The 15,196-nt window shown below is 36.0% G+C and overlaps 1 protein-coding gene across 8 annotated transcripts in view; it reads right to left on the bottom strand.

The window, feature by feature from the left end:
* CCDC88A (coiled-coil domain containing 88A) overlaps positions 1 to 15,196 on the bottom strand; it is a 77,404-nt gene that overhangs the window by 10,072 nt on the left and 52,136 nt on the right. For 5 of the 8 annotated variants that reach the window (XM_054819114.1, XM_054819108.1, XM_054819109.1 and 2 more), the window contains exons 18-28: positions 14,409 to 14,585; positions 13,711 to 13,872; positions 10,601 to 10,878; positions 10,256 to 10,399; positions 9,103 to 9,289; positions 8,578 to 8,723; positions 7,845 to 7,937; positions 7,432 to 7,646; positions 2,391 to 2,474; positions 1,110 to 1,313; positions 747 to 818 (exon numbers count right to left, since the gene is read on the bottom strand). In XM_054819114.1, coding sequence (XP_054675089.1) covers positions 747 to 818; positions 1,110 to 1,313; positions 2,391 to 2,474; positions 7,432 to 7,646; positions 7,845 to 7,937; positions 8,578 to 8,723; positions 9,103 to 9,289; positions 10,256 to 10,399; positions 10,601 to 10,878; positions 13,711 to 13,872; positions 14,409 to 14,585 — 1,762 coding nt within the window. Of the gene's footprint in view, positions 1 to 101; positions 189 to 746; positions 819 to 1,109; positions 1,314 to 2,390; positions 2,475 to 7,431; positions 7,647 to 7,844; positions 7,938 to 8,577; positions 8,724 to 9,102; positions 9,290 to 10,255; positions 10,400 to 10,600; positions 10,879 to 13,710; positions 13,873 to 14,408; positions 14,586 to 15,196 lie in introns of all 8 variants that reach the window. The other 3 variants (XM_054819107.1, XM_054819113.1, XM_054819115.1) reach the window with 2 other exon arrangements.

Here is a 15,196-nt window from a genome sequence, read left to right as displayed (position 1 = left end):
AGTGTACATTTAGAATCAAAACCGATTGGTTAGTGGGAAACCAGGATTTTACAGATGAAAGGATGGGCATGCAGAAAGCTGCTCGTGATTAGGTCACTTACAACAGATTTGACAAGGAACCTTGCACATTGTTGAAATGCCACGAACAGGAGGAGCAAGAGCATCTGCACAGATAATGTCCTGTACTCCTATCCAATACAAGGGAAATGCACTGTTATTATCTTCAAAAGCATTTGTTGCTCATACTAATTGTAAGCGTTTATACTGGAGTTAAAACTTCACTTCTATATAATCTATGAGAGCTTTCCACTTCATAGCTTTGCTTGAAGAAACATGTAATGATTTTATAAAATACAGTACATGACAAATTTGGGTTTCACTTACTGAACAATAAAATAATAAACATTGAAAAATCAGGCCAGATTTGGATTTGATTTTTTTAGGATTGAAATTGTAACTTCTTTTATTTTACTATTAACACCAAATAATTTTTTTAAAGGGAAAATGTTTTGATCCTGTTCAGATGCACTTCACAGATACTTTCTACTAGAGATAGAGAACATCTATCTGATGTAGTAGTCAAGAAAGAAAAGAATAATCTGAAGAAATGAAACTTTACATTCAAGAGATATGCAAATCACAGAAAGCATGCTCACTTGTAACGATGCCATTCACTTTTTTTTGCGAACTTTGTTAACATTCACATAATACATCCTTAATTCATTTAATTAAAGTTCACATCTTACCATGAACTCTTGATCCTGTACTAGAATCATCACTAATACCTTGTGGACTTACATCTTCAAAGGATGTAGTATCTATACACAGAGACATAAAAGATGATGTGAAATAAAATAAAATGAAAAGGTTATTGAAATATTTATCATCTGTAAAATATACAAAAATATTTTCCAAACCAATCCATTTTTACTTAGGTAACATTCTGTAGGAAAAATCCTGAAACATTTTATAACTGCAGTATCTTAGCACTGCAACTCAATTATTAAGGTTGCTTTTTGCCGAAAACCTTAAAATACAAGTAAAGGCAATATTTACATGAAATTGCTGTTACACAGTCACATCACGATGCAAGACGCTTCTACCTATACCTTTATTATTTAGCAACTGCTTGGATCTGAAGCCTGTAGAAGAGTTGACAGTTGCAAAGTTGATAGCTGTAGTAGAGAAGGCCATAGCTCCCAATTCTTTCCTCCTTTTACCCGCAGATATATCATCAGGACCCTCCAGATGTTCAGAACTACCTGTCCATTGTCCTCCTGCTAGGACCATGGACTGCACCAGGTCATTCATGGCTGGGATGCAAATGAAAGCAAATGATCAGCATGGTCAATGTATTTGCTTCTGTTCTTATTTTGTATTGCAAAATGTTTGACAGTTTTCTAAGCATTAAAGCGTACTGAATACTGGAAGATAAACACACAAGATCATCCATGTTATGACATGCAATCAGCTCAATGAATGAGAAGTGTTGTAAGGCAGAGACTTCTTTCAGCTCAGTATGGTTCTTAAAACTGATTTTATTAGGTATAATCGCCATGCTTGCGCTGCAATGGTATGTAATGTGTATGTTAGAAGCTTTGAGATACTGTTTGCAATGATAAAATGGAATGAATGAGGATAAAATGGGCAAAGGTGCTAGTACAATATAATGTCAACAATGATACGGGATCCTTGTACAGTGCAGGTTACTGCAGGGATACTGTATTTTACATAACAACAAATAAAAGGATCTGAAAAAGATGACATCTGATGATATTCACCTTTACTTCACAAAACTAGGGAAAGTTGTCCACCCCGCCTTATGAAATAAAATTTTAAAAAATAAAATAGATTAAAATAAAATTACTCAGTACAACATTTTGGCAACAACGACTGATGAATAACTGAAGAGTGACAGACCACCATACAGCCTTGCACTATTTTCTACACTTTCTTTAAACAAAAAATTACAGTGATTTCTTAACAAAAGGCTTATGAAATGTGTAATTTGGAACTATTTAGGTTAACACAGTGCACTGTAAATTTATATACACATAGAGACATGTGTATATAGACAACTATGTATACAAATATATGCAATCACAATGCACTGAATATATATATGTATGCGTGTGTGCTTGTGCATGTAAATGTGTGGGTACATGTGTGCGTGTGTGCACATGTGCACATATATAAAGTATTCAGTGCCAAAGTTTAAAAAAAAAGAAAAAAGAAAAAAAAATAGCTCCAGCTCCTTGTATTGTAGCAGGACTTGCACATTGCAAAATAGGAGGAAAAATACAGCGCAGTCCAGGGAGAGGTTAGTGAAAAATTAGTAATGGAAGCCAGTGTAGCCATTTAAAAGAAGCTGAACTGTCATAAAGTCTTACACATGGAGCGACGGTAGAAGGCCTTCATTTTGTCTTTTTCCTTCGGTCTGTTCCTCAAAAAGGGCAGTCTTTTCAGTGCAACCACTTTTATGTCATAGCATGAGGAAAAACGGAAACAGGGAAATGAAAGAAAAAAAGGGAGAAGAACAGATGGAAGTTAAATGTTGAAACTAAGGACAGAAATGAATGTCTGAGTTTAAGCTATGTTAAAAAACTATCATTCTCATGCTTCTGTGTGATAATGAAATATGAAAACTACACTAAGAAAACTTTAATATACTCAGAAATGCACTGAAAATAATGGTGAAGAGTGTAATACAGTTTGAAAGTTCTAACTGCCAAGCTCTTGAAAAAATACATGTAACTTCTTTGCAGATGACTATATAGTTTTTACTGTGAAAAACAACATTGCTTGAACATAAAGAAAAATGTAAACCAAAAAAAGCTTAAAATGAAAGCAACTCTAAGTACAACTTCTACTTTAAAATATGTTCACATCATTATTTTTTTGAGATTAATAACTTTTGTAATGTTTTGCCCTGCATCTCTAGTAGGACACAATCTATTATCAGTCTTCATTTGTTACATTTTGTGCTCATTTAATAATTTTGGTCATCTACTATCTTCTAGAAAAATTACACGGACCTTACGTTCAATCTGCTGTTTGCGTGCAGTGACTTTAGCATCAAGATTTATTGGTTGGAATGGTATACACCAAATTTTTTAGCTGTAAAAATACCGAAGATTAAAAAAACACCACCAAAAGAAAATCCAAACACGAGCGTGACTAACATTTTGGGAGAGCGAAGAGAAAAACTGGAGGTACGTAATATCAGGAAACAGAGTTAAAATTATAAATAGTATTAAAAGATGGAGGAGGGGGAAATCACAAGTTAATCTGGTCCTTAGATTCAGCTCTTTGGCATTAGTAACTGATAACTGGCAGACACCTGCATTTTGAAGCATCAGATAAATGTGTCAGCTGACTGCCAAGCATACAGGAGCCACATGCAAACAACTGGCATATAAAGATCCAGAAAGGAACGCCTAAGGAAATTCCCAAAATGTTCTTATTTATGTAGGTATGAAAGCTGTGTAGTCCAGTCTATCAGCCCAAGATCTGCTTATTTTATCTGTCTGAAGTCACTTTTCAGACATGTGATTTGTCATTTACCTTGGTCTTCCGCTCAACCAGCAGCTTGTTATACAGCAGTACATATATACATATGCATTTACAAGTGCACTTGAACTACCTTGAAAGAGAAAGAAATCTCCCTCTCCATCACATTATTCTGTGTCTGCACTTAGAGTAAGAGGTTTACAAAGCAGTACATTTTACAGCTTCCAACGAATGCACGATTGGCACAGCCACGAGTGTCAGAAACAAACACAAAAGTTTTCACAGTTGTAGAATATAACTCTATCTTGACCAGAGAGGGACAGCAAACACCCTTCTGTGTCAGGTCCTTATGATGTGGGGTGGGGAAGAACAGGGAGAAAAGAAAGCCACCTGTGCTACCTATATAAGGCAGGACTACACCAAGTACAATTTCACCTTTGAATTATTCACTACATAGGTATATAGGTATTTTTTATTATATACATATAGGTACTTAAAACAGGGGTGTTTTGTTTGGGGGTTTTTTTTTTTTTTGGATGAACAAAACATTCCTCCTCTTGTAGATTCTGAGGAAATAAACCAAAACCAACATAAACTGGCTCAAAAAAAAAAAAAAAGCAGAAAGGTCACTAAACCTCCCGTAAAGGATATACGCACGTTGTCCATCTAGTTGTACATAAAAGTATGTAGCTCTGAAAAGCTCCCTGCCAAAGGAATATGAGGCATAGATAGCATCAGACTAGTTTCTACCAGGTAAATAACTAACCAGTTTTAACGCTAATGCCAAACCAAAGAGATAATTCTGTTCTATTTCTACTACTTTTCGTCATCGTGGGGAAACACAATTCTTTTGTAACTTCTATAATCCTTTATAGACAAGATAACTGATCCCTCTATAATCCTTTATAGACAAGATAACTGATCCCTCTTAATTAAAAGCATCCACTCTAATCTTATTAAAAAGTAACCAGAGGATGGTTCAAGAATTGAGTCATCTGTGAGTCTTGTTCATTAACACAGATGACCTCCAAAATGACTGATTTATGGCTCTCAGCAACTGCACCAAACAGAAAACGCCACTGCAACTACCGATGTCCTGGAAATCGTACATCAAAACCTGTTCTTTGGTAAAATGCAACCTCTGAGAGAGACTATATAAGTAATTTCTGCATAGAATATGGTAGAGCCACAGAAGAAACAAACAGGACACCACAAAGTTTAGCTTAGGCAGCTTTTGCTCTTTACGCATTTACTCCAACAGACTTTAAAAATGGGATGGTAGGAGGACTGGTTTTGGTCTTACTAATCATCTACTCACAGAAGTCTAGTTATAATTCATGAACTTTTCTTTCTCTTTTCAGTATTCTATGAACATGTTCTTGCTTTCTGAGCTGAGAATGAATGATGAGTATTGCAGAATTCCTCCACTGATCAGGAGATCTCCCGTTTTGGGATCCTCCCACTGTTTGCCAGAGATACTCTGGGGAATTCTGTATGGATAGTATTAAAATCCTCAAATAATTTTCTTCATGCACACAATAAAATGTTAAGCAGCCATCTTCTAAATATTCTGGTAATAGAAAATGGAGCCCAATATACCACTTTTACTTCTCTATGATGTATCTGCTACTGGTACTACTATTTAAAGACGACAGGCTTATTAATAGCCTTAATTCCTTGGGACGTTGTTGATAATCTAAAGTGGAAGCTAGCAAAAGTAATCTAGTTTTCTCCACATAAAATAAAAAATTTCCACTTGCCTGCCTTAGGTTTTCTCTGCAAAAGCTCAGAATGGTGTCCCACCCCCCACCCCCCTCCCCTTCCCCAAGAAGGCTCTGCACAAAGCAGCTGTCGGATCTGTGGTACTCACCTGATTCATCCACCGAATACAGATATGAAAAGCAAAGGGGAGACTTTGCTGTCAGAGGAGCATACAGCATCCATACTGCCTGCAGGATTTAATTGTGCTGCATACAGTAACAGCCGTGCAGGCACCCCTTCCTTTCCAGAGGACCTATGGAATCAGACCAGGGCTTCAAGCTCTGAGACCTCTTTGCACAACAGGGTCACTCGATTTTTGCACCAAGATCACCTATCTTTGTAAGAGAATAGGTCTCTTGAAAATACTTGTATGAGAAAGTGTCCTGTATTAGGAAAACAGCCTCCATCACCAGCTTCAAAGGAAGAAAATCTACGTATTTCACAGAGTGAATCTGTTTATCAACAGTGGTAGCTGCAGCATAATTCGTTTTGGAATCAGTATCTCCTCTCGCTTTCTCTGGCAGTGCATATGGGGTAGGAAACCTATATATCTCAAAAATCGCTTTATGTCAGATATTCTGTCCTCTAGCTTTTGAGAACACCACCAATTTGTACCAGTGAACTGCAACTTGGGGACTATAAGCTGCCTTCTCTTGCCTGCTAAAGGACAGGCAGGACATTTCACCTCAGTGGTTCCCTCTGGAACCACTGCCATTCCCAGACACAGGAGATCAGGGTGGAACAGAACCTGTCTCTTCCAAAACTCAAAACTGCCTTCAACCAGGGTGGAAAGCTACAATACCTGAGCATTTGCATAGACAGGTGGCAACTTACAGGCTTTGTCTTTCTTGTAGCTTCTTTCAGTGGAAGCCGCTACTGCCAAGCCACTTCTTAAAGAAAAGAAAGAGGCCACGGTATCTTGATATTTAGGATTTACAGTCATTCTAAAAGCAGAAGAAATAGGCTGCAAAATGTGCACCATTACTGGTACTTCTCACACTGCGACAGATATTGTCTTAACTTTGTGAGGCACAAACTGTCTCAGTAAGATGGTCAACATTGAATTGGCATATAATTCTTCCAAATTCTATCAAAAACTGTGGTTTCCATGGTGACATGTGTAAAGGAAGAAGGTTAGGATCCAGAATTAGATCGGCCTTTCCAGTTTGTGGATAAATACACTGGGATTAAGGGGAACATGGAGTAGAAAATTAATGAGGTCTGAACAACTTCAAACCTCTTTTGAGGATCAGCCACCGTAACTTCAACTGTGGCTTCACCAGGAGGGTAACTGCACGCTACAAGGTCCCAAGTATCATGAAAAGAAAACTGTCACATAAAAGAGCCCTTCCAGAACATGAAATTGTTGACACAGATGCAGATGGTCTGAACCAAAGCGTGCACACTCTTGACTCAAACTAACACACTTGCAAACACATCCACTGTAGCTCCAGTCACCCCTGGACTCCATGAGACTTCCAGTTTATATGTAAAAGCAACAGTTGCCTTTTTAAAAAGTCAAAAGTACCCATTTTGAACCTTAACAGACCCTTACACTCAAAAGTTTCCCAAATTGACAAGTTAGCAAGGAACACATTACTTTCTTCAGTTATTTAAAAAATACTCACAAATCTGTTTTTAAGTTTCCCTGAAAAAGAGTTTTACATGTTTTTAACTTTGACTAAGCTTCTGCAATAAGAAAAAAAAATACATTATAGTGGCTTTAATCATTTCTAACACAGCAAATTCATAGCTGGCACAAAACCCAGAATATCAATCTGCTGTCTTTTGAAACCCAAGACATTAAATTTTTAAAAAGTATTGAAAAAATTTTAAGTGAATGTTAAACACATGTATTCTGACCGAGTAACAGTGCCTGCTTCAGCTTATCCAGGCACTGTAAAAGTATTTTAACATTTCGAGCTACAGAAATGCTAAAAACTAGTTCCTACCCAAACACTCAAGGAGTTTGCAAGAAGTCAGTATTAATCTGTCATTAAGAAATTAATTCAGGCTTCGTTCCTAAAGACTTTAAAAATTATCTTAAAAAAATCCTCCAAAACACACAGCCTTTTCTGAGCACCTCTTACTTTTTAATGGTATTAAAAAGACATTTAGCCAAGGATGACCAGAAGAAAAGAAATGTTTTGCAGTACTCACTACTACTCTTTTTGGTCCCCAAGGTTTGGCCATCTTCCAGAGAGTTTGAGCCCACAGAGGAACTATCCTGACTGTCCTGGTGGGGCAGCTGAAGAAATCCTTCGCTGGATTCTGAACGGGTAGGCGTAAGGGTCACGGACTTCAAACGTTCTCGATTAACATCCTTCTTTGATTTTATCAGCTTCCTCATTTTCAGAGTAATCCAGTTGCCCCTTCTGTTATCAATAATACAGTACATTTATTGCATTTATAATACATGACTTATGCCTTCAGATTTTTCCTAATTTGTATGCAAGAACACAGACATGATTCTGCTCCCCTGAAGTTGAATGAAATCTGGATTTTCAGCTGGAACAGAATAGGTATATCATGGTTTAGACTTGTGTTTATTTTTATATCACATTCATCAGTACCTTCTTGGTGGTGACGGTTCATAAAATTTATACTGATCCATTATCTTCTCCTCCAATTTCTCCTTCTGTCGCCTTAATTCATTTAGCTTGTCACTGTAAACAGAAATTAATGATACTGTATGCTTCAAAATTGCATATATAATGGGTGAGTAGCACATTTCTTTGGATATCTGTCATCTGAAAGTTGCCACTTTGCATGAGGAATTCTTATATAACACTTGTTTCTTATTGAAAAATTAAGAAAGAGATACAGCAAACAAGCAATCTTTTACGTTTAACATTATAAAATTGAAAAAATTTTGTTTGCCTTTATTACACAAAAGAATTTCCCACTTTTTTAATAATAATAAAGTGCATATAGACTCTAACAGAATCATTTAGACAAGCACATCTTCTCTTCTCTCAAATTCACTAAAGAAGTTTACAGATTACGAACCAACCTAGGAACTTTGCTTGGAGTGGAATGAGGAATAAATAACATTTTTATTCCTCAGTTGCATCATCAGTAATGAACACAGTTGCACTGATCCTTTAGAACTGAAAAGCTAATGTTCGTAGTTTGCGTTATCTGCTTTTCATATATAATCAACATTTTTATTTTAAGAAAAGAAACATTTCAGAAGTAGCACACACATTAATTTCTACATAAAACAGAAGCTTTATTAAAAAAATAAATATAGGTATTAGTGTAACTGCCCTAATCACAGTAATTTCATTGTTTTAAAAAACTCACATGTACTGCCTTTGCTCTACATGGAAGAGATCCTTGCTTTCCATATTCTGCTCAAGTAATGTTCTATTCTGTAGCATTAATGTCTGAATTTGATCTAGTAGATGTCTGTTTTCCTCCTCCAGATTTCCTTTAAGCTGGCTAAGCAGCTGTTAAAATATATGAAATGGTACATGCATATATATATGTGAGCATATTTTACACACAGATAATGAGATTATCAAGAAAATTTAGGTCTACAAAGGATTCTGACAGTCAAATCAAACAGAAAACTTAACTAAATCATGACTCAACTGATAAAAGCCTCTTTGATGCTTTAAGTTATTTAAAACAGTTTACCTAACACGAGCCCCAATTTTTGTACTGCCTGTACTAGCAGCAAATTAATTTGTCTTCAGATCAACTTCATTAGCTATAAATCAAATGACTAATTCTCAAGCACTTCATACAATTTTATGAATCTACAAATACATTTACAATGATATTACAATTATACCAGTCATGAAAAATTGCATGCTTCTTACATACCTCACACTGATTATTTAGTTTTGTAGATGTAATATCCAGTTGCTGGTACTGTTCTTTGAGTTTTGAAAACTCAGCTTCTAATCGTGTTTGTTCTAGTTTGGAATTGTTCAATAATGTTTTCAAATTCTTATGATCAGTCTGGAGAACTTCATTCTCTCTCAAGAGCTGACTGTACGTGTGAGTAAGCCTAGAATTAAAAGACACCATAAAAGAATACATGCAGATAGAAGGAAACGTATTCATGACCCACATTCCCTCTGATGCATGAAATTTCCAGGGCTCTATACTACTCCATAGAATACATATAAAAATGTCTTAGTATCACATTATCTCTTAGTTTAATTTTCTTAGGAATGCATTCTGCCTTTAAGCCAAATACTCCAGGTTCTCCATATGTTTAAAAATAAAGCAGTATTTCTAAACGCGGACATCACCACTAATTTTAAGATGCCACTTTTCAAAATACAAGAATCTTACAAAAGAGCTAGAATTTCTTGCCAACACAAAACAGTAAGGAAATAGGAACGGTCCAAACTGTGGCAACCACGGAGGTTGCATAGAATGACTCTTGGGCTCCCTTTGTCCCTACTGGGCCCTGCCACGTCCCTTTCTAAAAACAACTTCCCGTTCCTACTAATCCTCCTCACACACCACCAAAGGTAGGAGGCATTTAATTGTGAGCCTCTTTGCCAGATGAACAAATCTTAATGCCTCTTCTTGAGGGGGGAAGTATCATGCTATGTAAATACTACTATTAAACCCAACTACTTATGGCAAGCCTCCATTGCAAGGGTCAAGTGGGGCTTCGCCACCCACTGCATTTCTACTCCTGGTATTAACTTCAGTTATCTTGCCCCTTAAGCAACTCACACAGAGTGGTTTGCTCCCTCTACAGCTCACAACCATACTGCACAGTGCTTGGCCTGCCATTCCTGTGGAATTCAGTGTCCTCAGGATACAATAATTATTTTTTGTGGGGTTTTTTGTTGGTCTCCCCCCCCATTCAGTTTTTTTTAAACAACTATCGCAGACCAACGGAGTGGAGTTGCTATAAGGTATGGATTGTAAATGTCCTGAATTGCAGCATCAGGTATTAAGAAACATGAGAGGATGCAACACTTGTACTAATACACATATCAGACTTTTGCTTTACCTTTCATTTTCATCACGAAGTTTTTTATACTCTGCTGCTACAGTTTCATGTTTCTCATTTTGCTGCAGCATTTTCTCCTGTTCTACCTTAAGTACTTTCTCCAATTCTTCCAGCTGCACTTTCTGTTTCAGCAACTGATTGTACCTGTAAACACAAATAATATTTACTTTTTTTTTTGAATGACAAGCAAATATGGATTTTTTTTGAAAAGGTGATCTTTCAAAGTTCTAAGATGTTAATGTTATACTTAAGTTATGCTAATTTTATTAGCATTATATGCAGTGGTTTTTGCCTTTTGCTCAGGAATCACAGACTCTCGTTTTACTTGTGCATATTAGTATTTACCTATCTTCTAAGTCCTTATGCTCCACCTCCAGATTTTTGTGTGCAGATTTAAGACTTCCATGTTTAGCAATCAGAGATTCATACTCGGAAGCTTGGCGTTCATGCAGGTGTTCCAGTTTTTCGTGATCTTTGAGAAGTGAATCATACAATGATTTCAGATCCTCACGTTCCTTGAGCATACATTCGTTCTCATTTTCTAATGCAGACTGCTGGATCAACAGTTGTGCATTCTGATTCATTAGAGATGTGCTTTGAGAATTAAGGGTGGAATTTTCAACCTGCAGTCATAAGCATGTGACAAGAATTGCAAATTAATTTCATAGTCTGCATTATCTTGTCTATCTGCTATTGAAAGATTTCTTGAGTTTAACCCTAACATCTTAGCAACCTTCTAGTTATTCCATTACCTGACAACCTTTAATGGGAGTGTTTTTTTTGTTCTTATATCCCAATAGACAATTCCAATTTGAAATATTCCAAGAATATTTTTATAGCAGTATTGCAAGAAAGCACTTAAGCATATGTCTAAACGATTGGGGGGGTGTGTGTGTGTAAAATTATTATTTATGTTCAAATACCTGTTAAAGTGCTATCTACATGAGAGATGTTTTCCTCTCAGCAGTGGCAGCTCTAATATCAAAATATCTTGGAGAAACGCATCACCGGTGACCCTCGTATCACAGAAGCCAAATCTGTGACATGACTAAAAGGAACTTTGATATTGGCATGGATTTTTTTTTTTTTTTAAATCTTTATTGTATAGAATTTCTATGGTCACCGTAAAATCCTTATTGTTCCCACATATCCTTTACAACCAGACTTCAAGCATTATCATCCATTTAACAGAGAAAGGGAAATAAAATAATAGCTCCTGGAAGGAACTACCCATATTCTGTTTTACTGAGGAACTGCCATTCACAGTTCTCTTCCAACAACAGTAATGTTGGTTGATCACTTTATATGCATGTTGTGAGATCTGGTGGAAAGTGCTCTTTTTGTAGAAGAGTATGATTTCTCCAACAATTATGTCAGAACAGTATTAACATCTATAATACATTAAAGCCTTTAGCATTAGTCAGATAAAAAACAAAGCCCCAAACAACAACTTTACTTTATGTGCCTCTGGAAAGATTAACCTAATCTAATCCTTGGATATGTTAAAGAATTGACGATACCTAACATGCTTGTCATCTGACCTGCATTAGGCTAGTTTTCTTCTCTTTCCTATGTGAGAGATGAAAAAACACAAATTACTGGGGCTTCTCATACCCTCAGGGTATCTATTAAGGGAAAAAAAAAAATCTATCACGCCAGTGCACGCTGTTACTAAGAAACAAATCCCTTTCTGTTGGGACTGCAGCATTCTTTGTTACAGATGAGAAAGCTGAACCTTTCACTGGAAATGAAGTAACGTCTGATGGCATGTGTATGCTGTGAAACTTCCCTGGCTGAATCCTGAGTTTTATTTAGTTCAGAATTCTCAGTGATCCTTTAAGACACCCTTTCTCTTGTATGTTCCTTATGGGTATCAGAAGGAGTAGTAGAATTACAGTTGACTAAGAACAGTTTTGACATAGTCCATGTAGACCAGCTTAGTTTGCACTTCAGATTTAGCTAATCACTCTTATTTTCATGAACATATTTCACCTTTCATTTTGATTTAGAGTTGATGTAGCACTGTCTTGCAACTTGCCTGAAGCTATAAGCAAAACAGCTGAATTCTCAAGGAAGGACAACTCCCTTTCTCAGGCTGTTGGGTATAACATCACTCAGTCATCCCCGGCAACAAAAATGACACTGCTTGGTGAGGTTCCCCACAAAAAAAAATTAAAAGAAAAAAATTCAAGGCAGAAAACACTTCATCCTCCCAACTCACTGCCTCAATACTTTCAAATATCTACAAGTTGATTCACTCTCTATGTTTATCACATAGGAAAGGCCTGTGCTGTTGTGCAATTCATGAGGCAAAAAAGGAACTACATAGATATTCCTGGGTTTTTGACAAATGGCATTACAAAATACTCAGAGTTCTGAATCCCAGAGATATATCCTCCTCTGTTTAAAATGGTCTATTTCCATGCCCACGTCTACCAATTTTTAACGACTAGATGAGACGCAGTGTGCGCACAAATGTTCTGTTTTGTTCACAGGCTTGCCAGCCACAAAGGGGAGTACTGTGCACTAATTAGATTTCAGTGTGGTAGATCGAAAGTGCATCTGTGCTACAACTGTGTTCTGCTTTCCAGAAAGAGACAGGATGATAACTTGAGGCATTCACAAAATGCATTATTTGTTTACTCGTTTAAAGACTCCTTCACTCTCTGATTTCCATCCACTCTCCATTTCTGACGTTGTTTACTATTTCTGCTGAATTGTGGACTTTGTATTGCCTCCTTGAGTAGTTTTGATTCTTAGAGCTCCAAAAGGTAGGAGATCCATTAACAAGAATATTTCATTTATCAGAGAAAAAAAGAGATATGTATTTAATAACCCTGTTAAAGTATGAAGAATGACATCTGAATTTTGGTCTAAGAGCTGCAAGACTCTGCAGGCAATCACTTTTATAATTGCCACGGTCACAAATCACTTTTTTTGCCTCCGAATTATCTGAATTCAATCTTCACATATTTATGTAGTTTTGCAAAGGTTGTTTGTTTTTTTTCTTCAAGTCTTCTGTACTTACTAACCTCTTGATTTTCCTCTTAGGTATGGCTTTTATTTTTTTAACTCTATTTATAAAAACAGACAAAATACTAAATTTAGTAGAGTCTCTTTGGACACACTATTTCCCTGACCTAATTTAGAAGTAAAAAAAAAAGAAACTTTAAAAAATATCTTAGATTCTCTTTATCCAGTCTTCTATCCCTAAGTATAAAGTCAAGAGTTTAAACTGGATAAACATGAAGGAAGAAACGTTATTACTGATCAGCAAACACAGTATTATTTGACTGCTCTTAGTGCAGATTATTTGCTCATTCCTTTCTTTTCCACATCTGTACCAGAAGCAAAATGTGACTTACAATACATTATTGCTATTAGCTTTGAAGTTTTTATTTGAAAAAAACCTTTGAATTGATTTTATTTTTGAAAGCAAAATAGGAAAATATTACCTGCAGCTTGGCATTTTGAGTTTGTAGAGTTGTATTTTGCTCCTGTAGAGAAACAGTCTGTCTCTGAAGTGCAAGAATCTGAGCCTGCAGATTGCTATTCTGTGTCTCAAGTTGCTTTAACTGTGTCTTCAGTGCTTGCTTCTCTGCCTGCAGTGTAGCATTCTTTGAACATTAAAAAAAAAAAAAAATATATATGAGTTCACAGCTGTTTACTGAACTTCAACAAAAAAAAAATCCTCTTTCTCCAAAATAAACAAAGCAGGATGACTTCACAGAGATTTCCAGGGTGGAACAAAACTGTAAATCACCTTATATAACCAATAACACACAGTGATGTTATCACTATGGGTTAAGATGGAAGAAATGGGTAATTCATATTGTACCTATGGAGAAATAGTAGAGAAACCACCACGACTCATGTAAATAAGGATTATATATAAGAGGGATTTAAGAGATATCTGTGGGTTTGAAAGGGCAAATTCAGGTTTCCACATTTCCTTTTAAATGCTGGTCAAGTGCTTTACAGCATCTGTCAGTGCAGAATCCAGCTGCTTCATAAACTGTATTTAATTCACACGCTGCTCGGTACGTAAACTAGGTGATAAATTGCAGACTTTCTTCACAATTCTCTCATTCATATTACTGGAACAGCTCACAACAAATAATTATAATAGAATAACATTAAAAACACATCTTACATTCCTTTCTACTTCGATTAATCTATCTTTAACTTTCAATAATTCTCTAGTAGTTTCCTGATTTTCTTTCTCCCACTTATTGACAGATTGATTGTCTTCTCCACTTCTTGGAGGAGAATTCTGAACCATCCTTTCCTCTTCTTGTCTTTGCTTGAGAGCTTCATAGTTCTTTTTCACCTGAAATTATTTAGGACAACTAACATTAGGTTTAGAACTTTCCATTTTCTACATCCTAATTTATTACATGACACTTTTCAAAGAACAGAAAGCGCTATATATATATATATATGTTACTGCATTTGTAATTTGCTTTTTCTGTCTGTTTAGGGAGATGATGTACACATAATTTATGGATACTGATAGTTTAAACATAATAAACACTTGGGCTCAGAGTCATACTTGCCTAATAGAAAGAGACCTCTATTTTCTATTTTATTTCAGTGCTTTCAACTGTATACCCCAACTTAAAGATATTTAACTTCACTATACAACTAAATAACCAAGGAGATTGTATTTGGGTTTTTTTTTAATCAGTCCACTGAGGCTGTTCAAGGTAGAACAGAAAATGTAACTTAAGAAATAACTATTTTTGGCATCCTGAATCAAATCAACTTCAGATTATTTATCCATCTGGCATATTCAATGACCAATGAATGAACTCATCAGCAATTTTTCATGTGATTCCAACATTGGACCCATATTCTTGTAGTCTTAAAAAGCAGTCATACCTTTGTCCTGCTTTACGTTACCCCAACAATGCCCATCTTTTACTGTCTTACACAAAGGTC

The sequence above is a fragment of the Grus americana genome, chromosome 3 (assembly GCF_028858705.1).
Source record: "Grus americana isolate bGruAme1 chromosome 3, bGruAme1.mat, whole genome shotgun sequence".
In the NCBI taxonomy this organism is placed as follows: Eukaryota; Metazoa; Chordata; class Aves; order Gruiformes; family Gruidae; genus Grus; species Grus americana.
This window is presented reverse-complemented; position numbering and strand designations above follow the sequence as displayed.